Source organism: Oncorhynchus mykiss, chromosome 28 (genome assembly GCF_013265735.2).
Source record: "Oncorhynchus mykiss isolate Arlee chromosome 28, USDA_OmykA_1.1, whole genome shotgun sequence".
Lineage (NCBI taxonomy): Eukaryota > Metazoa > Chordata > Actinopteri > Salmoniformes > Salmonidae > Oncorhynchus > Oncorhynchus mykiss.
The window spans coordinates 25,701,176-25,721,659 of NC_048592.1; the positions used below are offsets into that span (position 1 = coordinate 25,701,176).

Here is a 20,484-nt window from a genome sequence, read left to right on the forward strand (position 1 = left end):
GTTTTGTACACTCAGTGTATATCATCATACTGTATAATACATATTAAGTGAACGGAAAAAACATGTAAATAAACTATTACCACAGTCCCATTTACTATAAGAAACTATTAAAAAGAGGTGGTAAGCAGTGTTTATAAATGATTAATAAGGCACAGTGGAGTGAACACCATCCATATTCCTGGGTCTATACTCATTAAGTGTTTTAGATTGGGAGTGCTGATCTAGGAGCAGTTTAGCCTTTTAAATCATGTTGAATAAGATTTCATGGGACAGGGGGACCAGCTGATCGTGGAGCAGCTCTCATAATCTAAGGCACTTGATACACACACGTTCCATAACTCACCCTCAGGAAGGAATCGAGGGCCCCATTCTCCATAAACTCTGTGACGATCATGACTGGCCGACTCTTGGTGACCACGCCCTCCAGTCTGATGATGTTGGGGTGGTCGAACTGTCCCATGATTGACGCCTCAGACAGGAAGTCCCGCCTCTGCTTCTCCACGTATCCTGCCTTCAGGGTCTTGATGGCTACGTAGATCTCCCTCTTGCCTGGCAGCTTCAGACGCCCCTTGTACACCTCACCAAACTCACCTGGGGGAAGGAGAGGTGTGGTGTGTGGTTATAGGGCTGGATCAACAGTCTAGAGAGATCAAGTCAATATTAGACCTTGAGATGTCGGTAAATATAAATCCATTTGATCGCGCTAGTGCAATACTTCAAATCTGGCTCGAGAGGGACCAGGGACCCTATTTGACCAGGGACCCTATACAACATGTATGATGGACCAGAGTTAACAAGCAGAAGATAGTTAGACCTTTGTGTTTTCAATAATCAAAAGTAATTGTCTCATTTGAGATCAACAGTGGGGCTATCTTGTTGAACAGCAGCTCAGAATCTGGGGAGGGCATTCATGAATGGAAACTACAAGAATAACAACACAACAAATTCACAGTAAATATCTACTATTTCCATTCCTTGATTCCTCATCATCCTCTCGGCATCCTGCGGAGATCCCACACCACCGAATAAACAAAAAACGGAAATCTGTAATTAACAAACCCCCATTCCTCTATCCTTTCCTTCATCCCACTCCTCCATCTCCTCCCCCTATCCTTTCTCGGTTCCTCTCGCCTATCATGCAGTGTGTCTCAGCCAGACCACCGGAGGCTACTCCAGTCCTTGTCTCATTAGCCTGCTGTTATTTAACTCTTTGTATGAATCAACACCAATGAGCATGTCCCCATACAGTCAAGAAGGTCTGGCAAGGCCCATCGAGGGAGGGCATGTCCCCAGAGAGAGAGAGGAAGAGAGCTGGAAGGGAGAGAGGGAGGGAGTTAGGAAGGGAGAGAGGGAGGGAGAGAGGGAGGGAGGTGGGAGAGAGAGAAGGAAATAGAGATAGGGAGATAGACAAAGCAAAAAAGAGAGAGAGCTTGGTACAGGGACTGGGATGCTATAGGCTAAAGATATTTCTGCATCCCACCAACCTGCCCACGCACAAAGAAACACACATCCATCCACATTTACCTGCGCCAATGACTTCTTCGATCTTGACAGTGGAGACGTCGATCTCCTTGGCGAACTCCCGGACGGCCTCGTTAGGGTCCTCATAAGTGAAGGGGTCGATGTAGATCTTCATCCCCGGAGAGCCTGAGAAGTGGGTCGGGCAGCCCATTGGGGAGGGGCAGTTAGACATGTCGGCTCTCAGGGAGAGCTCTAGAACCAATCAGAGTGGATATGAACAATCAGTGAGAGTGCAGAATCTTTTGTGTTTTTGGTGGTGAAATGGGCTGTGGGTGGACATTGAATTCATATGTCCATGTAGTATGTATGTAACAGCATAGTGCAATGAAAAAGGTAGCTGTGCTGTAATACAACCTCTCATAAGGTATCAATGCATTAGAATGATGCTTCCATCAGGGTTAGAAGCGGTTCAGGGAACAGAACTAAAATACAGAAAATATTTTTTCAATGAAAGTGATCCATACTATATCGGAACAGAACCATCATTTTAAAAGTATGGGAACTAGTTAATAACATTATTTTATGTTCAAGGCATTTTTTTCTAGTTGAACAAAAAAAAACGCAACAAAGCGCCTATGAAAAACACTTCACTCAGTCACTCAGAAACGTATTCCAGGGTCCGCCTGCAAACTGAAAGTGTTTGCCAGTGTGTGTGTTTAGGCTACCTGCCCCTCCACCACCGAAGCATAGTCTACTGTACTGATGTTACCATAGTCTACTGTACTGATGTTACCATAGTCTACTGTCCTGATGTTACCATAGTCTACTGTACTGATGTTACCATAGTCTACTGTCCTGACGTTACCATAGTCTACTGTACTGATGTTACCATAGTCTACTGTACTGATGTTACCATAGTCTACTGTACTGATGTTACCATAGGCTACTGTACTGATGTTACCATAGTCTACTGTACTGACGTTACCATAGGCTACTGTACTGATGTTACCATAGTCTACTGTCCTGATGTTACCATAGTCTACTGTACTGATGTTACCATAGTCTACTGTACTGATGTTACCATAGTCTACTGTACTGACGTTACCATAGTCTACTGTACTGATGTTACCATAGTCTACTGTCCTGATGTTACCATAGTCTACTGTCCTGATGTTACCATAGTCTACTGTACTGATGTTACCATAGTCTACTGTACTGATGTTACCATAGTCTACTGTACTGACGTTACCATAGTCTACTGTACTGATGTTACCATAGGCTACTGTACAGATGTTACCATAGTCTACTGTACTGACGTTACCATAGTCTACTGTACTGATGTTACCATAGGCTACTGTACAGATGTTACCATAGTCTACTGTACAGATGTTACCATAGTCTACTGTACTGATGTTACCATAGTCTACTGTACTGATGATACCATAGTCTACTGTCCTGACGTTTCCATAGTCTACTGTACTGATGTTACCATAGTCTACTGTACTGACGTTACCATAGGCTACTGTACTGATGTTAGCATAGGCTACTGTACTGACGTTACCATAGTCTACTGTACTGACGTTAGCATAGTCTACTGTACTGATGTTACCATAGTCTACTGTACTGATGTTAGCATAGGCTACTGTACTGACGTTACCATAGTCTACTGTACTGACGTTAGCATAGTCTACTGTACTGATGTTACCATAGTCTACTGTACTGATGTTACCATAGGCTACTGTACTGATGTTAGCATAGTCTACTGTACTGACGTTAGCATAGTCTACTGTACTGATGTTACCATAGTCTACTGTACTGACGTTACCATAGGCTACTGTACTGATGTTAGCATAGGCTACTGTACTGACGTTACCATAGTCTACTGTACTGATGTTACCATAGTCTACTGTACTGATGAATACTGTACTGACGTTACCATAGTCTACTGTACTGATGTTACCATAGGCTACTGTACTGATGTTAGCATAGTCTACTGTACTGATGTTACCATAGTCTACTGTACTGATGTTACCATAGTCTACTGTACTGATGTTAGCATAGTCTACTGTACTGATGTTACCATAGTCTACTGTCCTGATGAATACTGTACTGACGTTACCATAGTCTACTGTACTGATGTTACCATAGGCTACTGTACTGATGTTAGCATAGTCTACTGTACTGATGTTACCATAGTCTACTGTACTGATGTTACCATAGTCTACTGTACTGATGTTAGCATAGTCTACTGTACTGATGTTACCATAGTCTACTGTACTGACGTTACCATAGTCTACTGTACTGATGTTACCATAGTCTACTGTACTGATGTTAGCATAGGCTACTGTACTGATGTTAGCATAGGCTACTGTACTGACGTTACCATAGTCTACTGTACTGATGTTACCATAGTCTACTGTACTGATGTTACCATAGTCTACTGTACTGATGTTACCATAGTCTACTGTCCTGACGTTACCATAGTCTACTGTACTGATGTTACCATAGGCTACTGTACTGATGGCTACTGTACTGACGTTACCATAGTCTACTGTACTGACGTTACCATAGTCTACTGTACTGATGTTACCATAGGCTACTGTACTGATGTTAGAATAGGCTACTGTACTGACGTTACCATAGTCTACTGTACTGATGTTACCATAGTCTACTGTACTGATGTTACCATAGTCTACTGTCCTGACGTTACCATAGTCTACTGTACTGACGTTACCATAGGCTACTGTACTGACGTTACCATAGTCTACTGTACTGATGTTACCATAGGCTACTGTACAGATGTTACCATAGTCTACTGTACTGACGTTACCATAGTCTACTGTACTGATGTTACCATAGGCTACTGTACAGATGTTACCATAGTCTACTGTACAGATGTTACCATAGTCTACTGTACTGATGTTACCATAGTCTACTGTACTGATGATACCATAGTCTACTGTCCTGACGTTTCCATAGTCTACTGTACTGATGTTACCATAGTCTACTGTACTGACGTTACCATAGGCTACTGTACTGATGTTAGCATAGGCTACTGTACTGACGTTACCATAGTCTACTGTACTGACGTTAGCATAGTCTACTGTACTGATGTTACCATAGTCTACTGTACTGATGTTAGCATAGGCTACTGTACTGACGTTACCATAGTCTACTGTACTGACGTTAGCATAGTCTACTGTACTGATGTTACCATAGTCTACTGTACTGATGTTACCATAGGCTACTGTACTGATGTTAGCATAGTCTACTGTACTGACGTTAGCATAGTCTACTGTACTGATGTTACCATAGTCTACTGTACTGACGTTACCATAGGCTACTGTACTGATGTTAGCATAGGCTACTGTACTGACGTTACCATAGTCTACTGTACTGATGTTACCATAGTCTACTGTACTGATGAATACTGTACTGACGTTACCATAGTCTACTGTACTGATGTTACCATAGGCTACTGTACTGATGTTAGCATAGTCTACTGTACTGATGTTACCATAGTCTACTGTACTGATGTTACCATAGTCTACTGTACTGATGTTAGCATAGTCTACTGTACTGATGTTACCATAGTCTACTGTCCTGATGAATACTGTACTGACGTTACCATAGTCTACTGTACTGATGTTACCATAGGCTACTGTACTGATGTTAGCATAGTCTACTGTACTGATGTTACCATAGTCTACTGTACTGATGTTACCATAGTCTACTGTACTGATGTTAGCATAGTCTACTGTACTGATGTTACCATAGTCTACTGTACTGACGTTACCATAGTCTACTGTACTGATGTTACCATAGTCTACTGTACTGATGTTAGCATAGGCTACTGTACTGATGTTAGCATAGGCTACTGTACTGACGTTACCATAGTCTACTGTACTGATGTTACCATAGTCTACTGTACTGATGTTACCATAGTCTACTGTACTGATGTTACCATAGTCTACTGTCCTGACGTTACCATAGTCTACTGTACTGATGTTACCATAGGCTACTGTACTGATGGCTACTGTACTGACGTTACCATAGTCTACTGTACTGACGTTACCATAGTCTACTGTACTGATGTTACCATAGGCTACTGTACTGATGTTAGAATAGGCTACTGTACTGACGTTACCATAGTCTACTGTACTGATGTTACCATAGTCTACTGTACTGATGTTACCATAGTCTACTGTCCTGACGTTACCATAGTCTACTGTACTGATGTTACCATAGTCTACTGTACTGATGTTACCATAGGGTACTGTACTGATGTTAGCATAGGCTACTGTACTGACGTTACCATAGTCTACTGTACTGATGTTACCATAGGCTACTGTACTGATGGCTACTGTACTGACGTTACCATAGTCTACTGTACTGATGTTACCATAGTCTACTGTACTGACGTTACCATAGTCTACTGTACTGAAGTTACCATAGGCTACTGTACTGATGGCTACTGTACTGACGTTACCATAGTCTACTGTACTGATGTTACCATAGTCTACTGTACTGACGTTACCATAGTCTACTGTACTGATGTTACCATAGTCTACTGTACTGACGTTACCATAGTCTACTGTACTGATGTTACCATAGTCTACTGTACTGACGTTACCATAGTCTACTGTACTGCCGTTACCATAGTCTACTGTACTGATGGCTACTGTACTGACGTTACCATAGTCTACTGTACTGATGTTACCATAGTCTACTGTACTGATGTTACCATAGTCTACTGTCCTGATGTTACCATAGTCTACTGTACTGATGTTACCATAGTCTACTGTACTGATGTTACCATAGTCTACTGTACTGATGAATACTGTACTGATGTTACCATAGTCTACTGTACCAATGTTACCATAGTCTACTCTACTGACGTTACCATAGTCTACTGTACAGATGTTACCATAGTCTACTGTACTGATGTTACCATAGTCTACTGTACAGATGTTACCATAGTCTACTGTACTGATGTTACCATAGTCTACTGTACTGATGAATACTGTACTGACGTTACCATAGTCTACTGTACCAATGTTACCATAGTTTACTGTCCTGACGTTACCATAGTCTACTGTACTGACGTTACCATAGGCTACTGTACTGATGGCTACTGTACTGATGTTACCATAGTCTACTGTACTGACGTTACCATAGTCTACTGTACTGACGTTACCATAGTCTACTGTACCGATGTTACCATAGTCTACTGTCCTGACGTTACCATAGTCTACTGTCCTGATGTTACCATAGGCTACTGTACTGATGGCTACTGTACTGACGTTACCATAGGCTACTGTACTGATGAATACTGTACTGACGTTACCATAGTCTACTGTACTGACGTTACCATAGGCTACTGTACTGACATTACCATAGTCTACTGTCCTGATGTTACCATAGTCTACTGTCCTGACGTTACCATAGTCTACTGTACTGATGATACCATAGTTTACTGTCCTGACGTTACCATAGTCTACTGTACTGACATTACCATAGTCTACTGTCCTGACGTTTCCATAGTCTACTGTACTGATGTTACCATAGTCTACTGTCCTGACGTTACCATAGTCTACTGTACTGATGTTACCATAGTCTACTGTACTGAAGTTACCATAGTCTACTGTTCTGATGTTACCATAGTCTACTGTACTGACGTTACCATAGGCTACTGTACTGACATTACCATAGTCTACTGTCCTGACGTTACCATAGTCTACTGTACTGGCGTTACCATAGGCTACTGTACTGACATTACCATAGTCTACTGTACTGGTGTTACCATAGTATACTGTACTGATGTTACCATAGTCTACTGTCCTGTTGAATACTGTACTGACGTTACCATAGTCTACTGTACTGATGTCACCATAGTCTACTGTACTGATGTTACCATAGTCTACTGTACTGATGTTACCATAGTCTACTGTACTGATGTTACCATAGGCTACTGTACTGATGTTACCATAGTCTACTGTACTGATGTTACCATAGTCTACTGTACTGATGTTACCATAGGCTACTGTACTGATGTTACCATAGTCTACTGTACTGATGTTACCATAGTCTACTGTCCTGACGTTACCATAGTCTACTGTACTGATGTTACCATAGTCTACTGTACTGACGTTACACGCATGATTCAGAAGATAGGGAGAGAGATTTTTAATTAGCTAGAGAAGAATGGATCAACTTTTTCATTGCTATCTAAGGATACTATAAACCTTGAAATTCACATTGGATTTATTAACTACAAAAAGGTAATACAGTATGTTTTCATCCTGGTGCCGCTCAGCACACACAAGCTTGTTAGCTAGCGGACTCAAAAGACATTCAAAGTTCCTCCATAGAAGTTGCCCCTCCTAGATATAATTCAAATAATTCAGATAATGCATGTCACAACAAGATGCCAGAGCTTCAAGCCTCCTTCTCAACCCTCTCCTGCTCTCTCCCCACCCGCATTATTTCAGTCGAACCTTGTGCCAAAGGCTACTTTTGTCTGTCCATCACGCATGTAAACAACTAGCCTGCCTGCTCTGTCTGCTCTGATTGGTGAAGTAATTTAATGAGCTAAATGTAAACAACTGTTGATTTCACAAGTAAAAAAATAAACACAAAGGAACAATATAAACCGGTAAACATGTTTGGCTTGAACCGGTTCAGAACTTTATTTTGCTGGTCGGAACACGGGACGAAACAAAAAAAATAGTGGTTCTGATTGGAAAAAATAATTTTGGTTCCAACCCCTGGTTTCCAGGCCTCTTGTCTTTGGGTGTAGGCAAACAAGCAAGCCTGTGTGAATGGATTTGAATTATAGTAATGTACACAAGTCTATTAGGGCTCCTGTTTTCTCCCAGGAACAAGCACTCCTCCACAGCAGACACTAATAAAATAGCGTTTTGATGAATCCGTTTTATTCAACAGTAAACATCAAAGAGCCAGGAGAAAGAGAGAGAGACAGAATGAGAGAGAGACGGAGAAACAGAAAGAGCTTTTTTCTTTCCTCTCTCACTCCCTTCCTCTCTGCCCTGTGATCACAGAGGAACCAATTTCCCCACCATCTCTCCCCATAGATGCTCATAAACTGATAAAACCGCCTCGCTAACCAACGGCTCTAAGCGCCAGCGACAGATAGGTGAGTACAGTTCACTGTCTGGGGATGTCTGGGAATGGAGAAACACTTGTTTCTGAGGCAGATGAGATGGCTTGTGGGTAGTCAAAATCATATTCAACACATGAATTGACAACATAGAATATACGCCTAAAATCGCAACCTATCCACTATGTCATGCACTAAATTTGACTAGAGCCACATAGGGCAGTCACATACTAGTGCTCTGGTCAAAAGTGGTGCACTATATAGGGAATAGGGCGTCATGTGAGAGGCAACTACAGACAGATTCAAACACACATCCTATTACTTCAGAGAGCAAATTCTCTCAATGACATTGATTAGCACTCTCAGACTGGTTTTGCAATATGGCACCAGGGTTGAAATAAACCCATCGTCTCCTCATGAACCTCATTCATCTACATGACATGCAGCACCTAGGCTGAGCAGAGTCAAGTGGCGGAGGGCTGAGAAGGGGATAGGAAGGATAGGATCTCTATTCAAGGAGGGGATCAAGGTACCTTGTACCTTACATATAGGTCTTGAATGAAAGCTCAGACTGGCTAGCACACTAATTACCTTGAAGCCTGTCTCTGTGGATGTAATTGCTGATTAGAGACTCCATGGAGACTGGATTACAGATAATCCATGAGAGGGTTTGGAGTTCTGCATTCTATAATGGCATTATGAACGTGTGTGCATGCGTGTGACTGAAACGCAGCTTAGGAATCTCAGGCCTGGGAACATAGGCATGCACACACACACACACAAACTTGCATCCCATTGCCTTTTTCCATATTCCACAGACCCATGCCCACTTTCATGTATAATTTAAATAGCAAACAGTTTATCAGTTGTTTGTGTGGGCCAAAGCACATCCAAACCACCGGGTCTATTTTTACCCAGCTATAAAACAACAAAGTCCATTGGGTGAGGGAAAGAGGGGGTGGAGAGAGAGAGAAAGATCCCCTATAACCAATAGCTCATGGCACAGATTTGGTCCTGAAGTATACACACCTAAACTAATCTACTGTATAGATCCATGATGTGCGCATATACACTCATACACGCTACAGGCAAAACATATAAATGAATATTCTCCTCAGTGCAAGTTAAGTTAATTAGCCCGCGTTTGATGTGAGAAAATAATTTATCAGACACACACTGCAACTTATTAAGGCAGAAATCAGAGAGAGGAAAATAAAAACATTCTGCAATCTGCAAATCTTAAGGGATTAACACGCCGCTGGCCTGGATCGTAAATGAAAATCTAAATCCAGCAAGTAATTAGATTCTTAGTGAAATATATGGAAGTTTGTTGAAGAATCTGTCTTTTCCGGGTTGTTTTTCCAATGACAGACATTTTTGTCAGAAGAGTCTGGGCCGTTGTCACTAGAGGTCGACCGATTATGATTTTTCAACGCCGATACCGATACCGATTATGGCGGGACCAAAAAAAAGCTGATACCGATTCATCGGCCAATTTTTAAAATGTATTTGTAATAATGACAATTACAACAATACTGAATGAACACTTATTTTAACTTAATATAATACATCAATAAAATCAATTTAGCCTCAAATAAATAATGAAACATGTTAAATTTGGTTTAAATAATGCAAAAACAAAGTGTTGGAGAAGAAAGTAAAAGTGCAATATGTGCCATGTAAAAAAGCTAACGTTTCAGTTCCTTGCTCAGAACATGAGAACATATGAAAGCTGGTGGTTCCTTTTAACATGAGTCTTCAATATTCCCAGGTAAGAAGTTTTAGATTGTAGTTATTATAGGAATTATAGGACTATTTCTCTCTATTCCATTTGTATTTCATATACCTTTGACTATTGGATGTTCTTATAGGCACTTTAGTATTGCCAGTGTAACAGTATAGCTTCCGTCCCTCTCCTCGCCCCTACCTGGGCTCGAACCAGGAACACATTGACAACAGCCACCCTCGAAGCATCATTACCCATCCATCGCTCCATAAAAGCCGTGGCCCTTGCAGTGCAAGTGGAACAACTGCTCCAAGTCTCAGAGTGAGTGACGTCACCGATTGAAACGCTATTAGTGCGCACCCCGCTAACTAGCTAGCCATTTCACATCGATTACACCAGCCAAATCTCGGGAGTTGATAGGCTTGAGGTCATAAACAGCTCAATGCTTGAAGCATTGCGAAGAGCTGTTTGAATGAATGCGTACGAGCCTGCTGCTGCCTACCATCGCTCAGTCAGACTGCTCTATCAAATATCAAATCATAGACTTAATTATAACATAATAACACACAGAAATACGAGCCTTTGGTCATTAATATGGTCGGATCTGGAAACTACAATTTCGAAAACAAAACGTTTATTCTTTCAGTGAAATACGGAACCGTTCCGTATTTTATCTAACGGGTGGCATCCCTAAGTCTAAATATTGCTGTTACATTGCACAACCTTCAATGTTATGTCATAATTATGTAAAATTCTGTCAAATTAATTATGGTCTTTGTTAGGAATAAATGTACTTCACACAGTTTGCAATGAGCCAGGTGGCCCAAACTGCTGCATATACCCTGACTGCTTGCACGGCACGCAAGAGAAGTGACACAATTTCCCTAATTATAAGAAATGAATGTTACCAGGCAATATTAACTAAATATGCAGGTTTAAAAATATATACTTGTGTATTGATTTTAAAGAAAGGCATTGATATTTATGGTTAGGTTTGGTGCAACGACAATGCTAAATCATCACCCGTTTGGCGAAGTAGGCTGTGATTCGATGAGAAATTAACAGGCACCGCATTGATTATATGCAACGCAGGACACGCTAGATAAACTAGTAATATCATCAACCATGTGTAGTTAACTAGTGATTATGTGAAGATTGATTGTTTTTTATAAGTTTAATGCTAGCTAGCAACTTACCTTTGCTTCTTGCTGCCCTCGCGTAACAGGTAGTCAGCCTGCCACGCAGGCTCCTCGTGGAGTGCAATGTAAGGCAGGTGGTTAGAGCGTTGGACTAGTAACCGGAAGGTTGCAAAAACGAATCCCTGAGCTGACAAGGTAAAAATCTGTTGTTCTGCCCCTGAACAAGGCAGTTAACCCACCGTTCCTAGGCCGTCATTGAAAATAAGAATATGTTCTTAACTGACTTGCCTAGTTAAATAAAAGTGTAAATATATATATATATTTAAATATAAGGTATATATATATATATATATATATATATATATATATATATATATATAATACTTTTTTTGTTCATCTGCAAAATCAGTGTCCAAAAATACCGATTTCCGATTGTTATGAAAACTTGATATCGGCCCTAATTAATCGCCCATTCCGACCTCCAGTTGTCCACTAACTATGTGAGATAGTATGTGAGATAGACTGTCTGTCTATTCATCCACAATCCAGATGCTGGAGCACAAACCAGATGCTGGAGCACAAACAGCAGCTGAGACAACTCATTTCTGGATAAAGGAAACATGTGTGTGTGTGTGTGTGTGTGTGTGCATGTGGCTGACATATGGACATTTCTGGATACATGTTGTATGTGGGCATTTCCTAATATGTATTGTGTGGGAGTGTGTGAATGTCAGTGAACGCGTGTTGATAAATGGTGACAGATGCTTGTGGTGTGTGTGTGTGTGTGTGTGTGTGCCTGCGTGCGTGCATGCATGTGTACATGTTCCTGCACATGTGTACATGTTCCTGCATAGGCCTACATATATGGTGGCAAGCGGATGTGTGTATATCCATTAGTGTGTGTGTGTGTGTGTGTGTGTGTGTGTGTGTGTGTGTGTGTGTTTGTGATGCCTTTGGAAGTGGTGGGTGTGTGTGTGTGTGTGTGTGTGTGATGTTTATGGATGGCTGTTGATGTGCTTGTGACTATTTTCATGTCATCTGACCATAGCACCGGATCCAATCTAAGTGCCAATGCCGTTTGGCAAACTCCAGGCAGTGCTATGGTCAGATGACATGCAAATAGACCTCATTAGCCACGCACACCAGTGGTGTGTTTGGTGTCAAAAAATAGAATCATATGCAGAAAAGTACCTACTGTCAAATATGGTGATGGATCTTTGATGTTATGGGACTATTTTGCTTTAGTGAAGAGATTTACAATTTAAATAAAATGTTATGTAGTTAGATTGGTAAAAACAGTCATTAATTGTTTGATTTTAAAATTGACGCATTAACGCATACATGACTCCGGGATATTTTGTCATAAAAAATGTTAAAATGTAATGATATTGAATATTGACCTAAAATATTGTCCTTCAGCCTCCTCGGCCCCAACAAATCCATATCGGTCATTCTCTAGTTTGAATTGTAGAGGACAGTCCATAAGCACAGACAAAGGATATCACGGATCTGGAAAGACTATGTGTTCTCCACTCTCATAAAACATTTTAGAAAAAGGCCCAGTGTTGTTATCCTTGCAAGAGGCGGGAGCATGGAGTATTGAAAACAGAGGTGCCAATTTTGACACTTACCTTTTTGAGAATTAGTTTTATTACTTGTTAAACAAAATCTCTTTCTCTGACCAATTTTGTTGGTATAAAATATACTTTTCAAATTTTTGGTACCTACAATATAGTTCGGTATTTGAATTATTTATTTAATAGTATTTTTGGGTCATTTTTATCAAGCGTGCCAATAATTTCAGTAAAATCCCTGAACTACCCCTTTATAGTTTTAGGTGTTGCATGTTCATTTCCCATTCAGTGCACCACTCATCACAGTTTGTGACTCCATTACCAACAGCCAGGGTGAAAAAAAACACTCCTTAAGCATTTCAACCAAGAAGAATCAAAGTGGAGTTGTTTCTTCCAAAGTGGGTAGTTTTCTACCAATGAGTAGTAATTATAAAACTGTCTGTCAAATCCTGAAGAGAAAAGATCGGACATAATCTATTCCTGAGCATTATTATTAGTTAGCGGGTGCGAGTGGAGGGGGAAAACACAAGCTGAATAGGAACACTTATCACTGTTTTTCCCTCGCCTTCAAATTGCTTGATGATAAGCGTGGTTAGCGCTGTTGCCGTCTCTCTAACATCTTCTTATTTTATTTCTCCACTTATGTTAATGGCTTTAAATCTCCATAAGATAGCCTCTGATACAACCAACTGCGAATGCCAACTCTTCTGAGGGTTTGACCGGGGGAGAAATGGCACACTGCATGTACAAGGCAAGCAGGTACAAGCTCCGCAAATCCATTAGAGATGCAAAAGACAATATAGACTCAAACTTGAATTGATGTTCGACAACTCAGACTCACGACTTACAGTATGTGGCAAGGACTACCAGAGAATACAAAGGAAAATCCACCTGTGTGGTGCCCACCAAAGCCTCCATCCCAAACCAGCTTAAAACATTCTATGCTTTCTTTGAGGCAGACAATATCGAGCAGTCCAGGAAGACTCTCGCTGGTCCGGGCGACCAGGTGCTTTCGCTCTCCAAGGCTGATGTGAGGAAAACTCTCAAAAGAGTGAAAACTCACAAAGCAGCCAGCCCAGATGGCATCCCTGGCCGCATCCTCAGAGTGTGTGCTGACCAGCTGGCAGTCATTTTCTCTGACATCTTCAACCGGTCCCTGTCCCTGTACCAGGCTGTAGTCCCCGCTTCAAAGAGACAACCATCGGCCCAGTGCCCAAGAAAAACAAGGTGACATGCCCAAATGACTATCGCCCGTCGCACTCACCCCGGTCATCATGAAATGCTTGGCGAGGCTGGTCATGGCCCACATCAGGGCCAGCATGCCAGCCACACTGGATCACTCTAATTTGCCTACCGATCCAACAGATCTACAGAAGATGACATTTCCAGAGCTATTCACACAGCGAAAACACATCTGGACAAGAGGAACACCTATGTGAGAATGCTGTTAATTGACTACAGTTTAGCCTTCAACACTATTGCTTCCTCCAAGCTTGTCACCAAGCTCAGAGCCCTGGGTCTGGAAACCACCCTCTGCAACTGGAATCCTGGAGTTCTTGATGGGCAGATCACAGGCTGTGAGGATTGACTCTTATTGTTGACACTACCCATCCCGGTAGCGGGATAATTGTCATCAGCAACCGCTGAATAGCATAGCGCCACAGTCAAATAATATTACTAAAAATATTCATATTCATGAAATCACAAGTGCAATATAGTAAAACACAGCTTAGCTTTTTGTTTTAATCCATCTGTCGTCTCAGATTTTGAAATTATGCTTTACAGAGAAAGCAATCCAAGCGTTTGTGTAAGTTTATCGATAGCGCAACATAGCATTATGTACACTGCGCATTTAGTAGCTAGGTCACGAAAATCAGAAAAACAATCAAAAGAATGGTTTACCTTTGATGATCTTCGGATGTTTTCACTCACGAGACTCCCAGTTACACAACAAATGTTCCTTTTGTTCCATAAAGATTATTTTTATACCCAAAATACCGACGTTTGTTTGTCTCGTTATGTTCAGAAATCCACAGGAAAGAGCAGTCACGACAACGCAGACGTATATTCCAAATAATATCCATAATGTCCACAGAAACATGTCAAACGTTTTTTATAATCAATCCTCATGTTGTTTTTAAAATATATATTTGATAATATATCAACCGAGTGTGTAGGTTTTTCAATAACAGAGGGAGGAACAATGGCGGCTTTACTCAGTTGCGCAAAACTCACCTATCCACTTACGCAATGTTATCCGTCACGCCCATTTTTTACAGTTTTGGAAACTTTAGAGTGTTTTCTATCCCAATCTGACAATTATATGCATATTCTAGTTTCTGGGGCTGAGAAATAGGCAGTTTCAAATGGGTACGTTTTTTAGCCAAAAACTAAAATACTGCCCCCTACACGCAAAAGGTTAACACAGGGTCCCCCATGGGGTGTGTCTTCAGCCCTCTGCTGTACTCCCTGTTCTCCCACGACTGCATGACTTTGCATGACATCAACTCGCCGACGACACCAATGTTTTAGGCCTGATAACCAACAGTGCCGAGTCAGCCTATAGGGAGGAGGAAAGTGAACTGGCATTGTGGTGCCAGGACAACAGCCTCTCCCTCAACTTCAGCAAAACAAAGGAGTTTGCTTGCCTTGCTTTAAATCAAATCAAATGTATTTATATAGCCCTTCGTACATCAGCTGATATCTCAAAGTGTTGTACAGAAACCCAGCCTAAAACCCCAAACAGCAAGCAATGCAGGTGTAGGCAACTTTACAGTGTCAGTCAATGGCCAAAGAGTGATAGGACCCTGGCTCAATCATGGTTAGCTTACACAGCCCTGAGAGATGAGTGTCAGTCAATGTTACCTAGAGCAGGAAAGGGATGACTTTTGCCCTCTACGTCGGATCAGGAAGGGGTGTATTTTCCCTCAATGCTAGAACAGGTTGTTTTAGTACTCAGCATGATAGAACTGTGTGTGGTTCAATCACGGTTACAACTCTGAGAGGTGAGTGTCAAGCAATGTCATTTAGAAAGTGTAAAGGGATGTTTTAGCCCTCAATGTTCAATCAGAGGGGGTGTTTTTTTCCCTCTATAGTAAAACGCGAAGGACATGGAAGGGTTGGTTTTGCCCTTAATGAGGCCTGTGCGTGATCGAACCAGGCTGAGTGTCAATCAAGGGTGTCAGTCAAGGTCATTTAGAATGTTGAGGGACTGTTTTGCCCTAAATGATAGAACATGATGGACAATTGATATGTGTTTTGTCCTATTTAACTAGGCAAGTCAGTTAAGAACAAATTATTATTTACAATGGCGGCCTACCCCGGCCAAACCCTAACCCGGACGACGCTGGGCTAGTTGTACGCAGCCCAATGGGACTCCCATAGGGCGGCGTACATGGCCGGTTGTGATACAGCCTGGAATCTAACCAGGGTCTGTAGTATATGGTGCTGTGGTAGTGAACTTACCTCTTCCTGTGCTGTAATGCTGTAACTTGTCGCTGTACACCGCTTCCTTGGTGTACGCCCGTTTCCTAAACACAAATCAGAGATAGAGAAAGAAAAGTTTTATTTTGTGGAAAAAAAATAAAACATAAAAACAACTTTAGGATGAAAGGAGGAGTCAGGAGGAATCATTAAATCTGTCTCGGAGTCTCACTAACCGACGCCTGAAAGCGACCGGTCTGAAACTGAATCAGTGGCTTAGGGTTAGAGTTAGCTGCAGCGACAAATGAAGTGTAATGAGAATGAGCTATTTTTTAATTAGAGATGTGATAACATCTCTGTAGCTTTTCATCTGTCTTCCTAACCCTTTCCTCTGCTCCTACAGTCATCAAACACCCTGTCGTGTCTGACAGGGCGCTGTGCTACTAACTGGTAGCATATGGCACGGCTGCAAATTCTAAATTCAACTTAAAGGTTTCTGAAGAGAGAGTGGGTGGGGGAAAGTAGCATGGTGCTGTAACACGCTTTTGAGAATAAAATTGGTTTGAGTCAGTTAACTCAGGTCAACTCAGCGTGAACACTTTGGTCCACATGTGAAATGGACGATTCATAGAGAAACGTACTCATAATACAGATGTGGAACAGTTACAGAGCCTTCACAAAGTATTCACACCCCTTTACATATTCCACATTTTAAATTCAAAATGGATTAAATTTAGAAAGGTTTGAACATTTATTGAAAATGAAATACAAAAATATTTAATTTATGTAAGTAGTCACACCCCTGAGTAGAAGCATGTTAGAATCACCTTTGGCGGCGATTACAGCTGTGAGTCTTTTTGGGTATGTCTCTAAGAGATTTGCACACCTGGATTGTACAATATTTGCAAATTATACTTTTTTAAAAATTATTCAAGCTCTGTCAAATTGGTTGTTGATCATTGCTAGACAGCCATTTTCAAGTCTTGCCAAAGATTTTCAAGACGATTTAAGCCAAAACTGTAACTAAACCACTCAGGAACCATCAATGTCATCTTGGTGACCAACTCCAGTGTATATTTGGCCTTGTGTTTTAGGTTATTGTCCTGCTGAAAGGGGGATTTGTCTCTGAGTGTCTGTTGGAAACAAGACTGAACCAGGTTTTCCTCTAGAATTATGCCTGTGCATAACTCTATTCCGTTTATTTTTATCCCAAAAATCTCCCTTGTCCTTGCCAATGACAAGCATACCCATAACATGATGCAGCCACCACCATGCTTTTAAAACATGTATTTAACCTTTATTTAACTAGGCAAGTCAGTTAAAAATGACGGCCTACACCGGCCAAAACTGGACGCCACTGGGCCAATTGTGCACTGCCCTATGGGACTCCCAATCACGGCCAGTTGTGATACAGCCTGGATTCGAACCAGAGAGTCTGTAGTGACGCCTCTAGCACTGAAATGCTCCGAAATGAGGAGTGGTACTCAGTGATGTGTTGTGTTGGATTTTCCGCATACCTAGTGCTTTGTATTCAGGACATAACATACATTTTTTTCAGTTTTCCTTTACTGCCTTTTTGCTAACTGGATGCATTAGGTAGGCCATCATTGTTGCAAACTGTAATGCTTTAGGTAGGCCGTCAATGTTGCCAACTGTAATGCATTAGGTAGGCCGTCATTGTTGCAAGCTAGATGCATTAGGTAGGCCGTCAATGTTGCCAACTGTAATGCATTAGGTAGGCCGTCATTTTTGCAAGCTGAATGCATTAGGTAGGCCGTCATTGTTGCAAGCTGGATGCATTAGGTAGGCCGTCATTGTTGCAAGCTGGATGCATTAGGTTGGCCGTCAATGTTGCAAGCTGGATGCATTAGGTTGGCCGTCAATGTTGCCAACTGTAATGCATTAGGTTGGCCGTCAATGTTGCAAGCTGGATGCATTAGGTTGGCCGTCATTGTTGCAAGCTAGATGCATTAGGTAGGCCGTCATTGTTGCAAGCTGGATGCATTAGGTTGGCCGTCAATGTTGCAAACTGTAATGCATTAGGTAGGCTGTCATTGTTGCCAACTGTAATGCATTAGGTAGGCCGTCAATGTTGCCAACTGTAATGCATTAGGTAGGCCGTAATTGTTGCAAACTGGATGCATGTTTTTGGTAGGCCGTCATTGCAGGTATGCCGTCATTGTAAATACGAATTTGTTCTTACAGTTTTTTACAATCGCTAACAAGCGTTTACCTATACTTTAGATACGTTTTCTAAACTCATAACACACCTATGTCACTCAATTAGCCAAATAGTACATTTTCTGCTCAAAACCACATTTTGTTAATTCAATACCAACTCTACATTTCAAAATGCAAAAAAACTTTCTCTACATACACTAACTCTATCAAAATACGGCAAACCCAACTCAATATCTAATCATTCAGTCAAAACACTGGCACATGTTTTCTATCCAAGAGGAACATATACAGTAGTCAATCATAGCACAATGACTTTCAAAATACTAACAGTTGATATCATTACAAAAACCGCATTACTTGTCATGTTTCAGTTCTACCCGCATCAATAGACAATATGAAATCCATTGTTTTTTGTAATTCACTTTCCTTTTACTGTAAACCACTCTACATTTTTGGTTGAGTGTCGAATGTGTGCATTTTTGGCAACATACTATCTAAAAGTGAATGAGTCATCTTTACTTTATAGAATGTACAGTAGGAAAAATAGTAAGTGACAGAATTGCTGCAGTAAAAGCTTTATTAGCAACATGAAATTGCTGCCAGTGATCAACAACACATCCAACATACATGGCCTTTGGATCAACAACACATCCAACATACATGGCCTTTGGTTCAACAACACATCCAACATACATGACCTTTGGTTCAACAACACATCCAACATACATGGGCTTTGGTTCAACAACACATCCAACACACATGGCCTTTGGTTCAACAACACATCCAACATACATGACCTTTGGTTCAACAACACATCCAACATACATGACATTTGGTTCAACAACACATCCAACATACATGACCTTTGGTTCAACAACACATCCAACATACATGGGCTTTGGTTCAACAACACATCCAACACACATGGCCTTTGGTTCAACAACACATCCAACACACATGGGCTTTGGTTCAACAACACATCCAACATACATGGCATTTGGTTCAACAACACATCCAACATACATGACCTTTGGTTCAACAACACATCCAACATACATGGGCTTTGGTTCAACAACACATCCAACACACATGGCCTTTGGTTCAACAACACATCCAACATAAATGGCCTTTGGTTCAACAACACATCTAACATACATGGCCTTTGGTTCAACAACACATCCAACATACATGACCTTTGGTTCAACAACACATCCAACATACATGGCCTTTGGTTCAACAACACATCTAACATACATGGCCTTTGGTTCAACAACACATCCAACATACATGACCTTTGGTTCAACAACACATCCAACATACATGGGCTTTGGTTCAACAACACATCCAACACACATGGCCTTTGGTTCAACAACACATCCAACATACATGACCTTTGGTTCAACAACACATCCAACATACATGACCTTTGGTTCAACAACACATCCAACATACATGGCCTTTGGTTCAACAACACATCCAACATACATGACCTTTGGTTCAACAACACATCCAACATACATGGGCTTTGGTTCAACAACACATCCAACATACATGGGCTTTGGTTCAACAACACATCCAACACACATGGCCTTTGGTTCAACAACACATCCAACATACATGGCCTTTGGTTCAACAACACATCCAACACACATGGCCTTTGGTTCAACAACACATCCAACACACATGGGCTTTGGTTCAACAACACATCCAACATACATGGCCTTTGGTTCAACAACACATCCAACACACATGGCCTTTGGTTCAACAACACATCCAACATACATGGCCTTTGGTTCAACAACACATCCAACATGCATGGCCTTTGGTTCAACAACACATCCAACATACATGGCCTTTGGT

The 20,484-nt window shown here is 41.3% G+C and overlaps 1 protein-coding gene across 3 annotated transcripts in view; it reads right to left on the bottom strand.

Annotated features, from left to right (window-relative positions):
* LOC110508791 (ephrin type-B receptor 1) overlaps positions 1-20,484 on the bottom strand; it is a 386,951-nt gene that overhangs the window by 18,858 nt on the left and 347,609 nt on the right. For 2 of the 3 annotated variants that reach the window (XM_036966012.1, XM_036966015.1), the window contains 3 exons: positions 16,486-16,550; positions 1,525-1,713; positions 344-591 (listed from right to left, as the gene is read on the bottom strand). In XM_036966012.1, coding sequence (XP_036821907.1) covers positions 344-591; positions 1,525-1,713; positions 16,486-16,550 — 502 coding nt within the window. The remainder of the gene's footprint in view (positions 1-343; positions 592-1,524; positions 1,714-16,485; positions 16,551-20,484) is intronic. The other variant, XM_036966014.1, reaches the window with a different exon arrangement.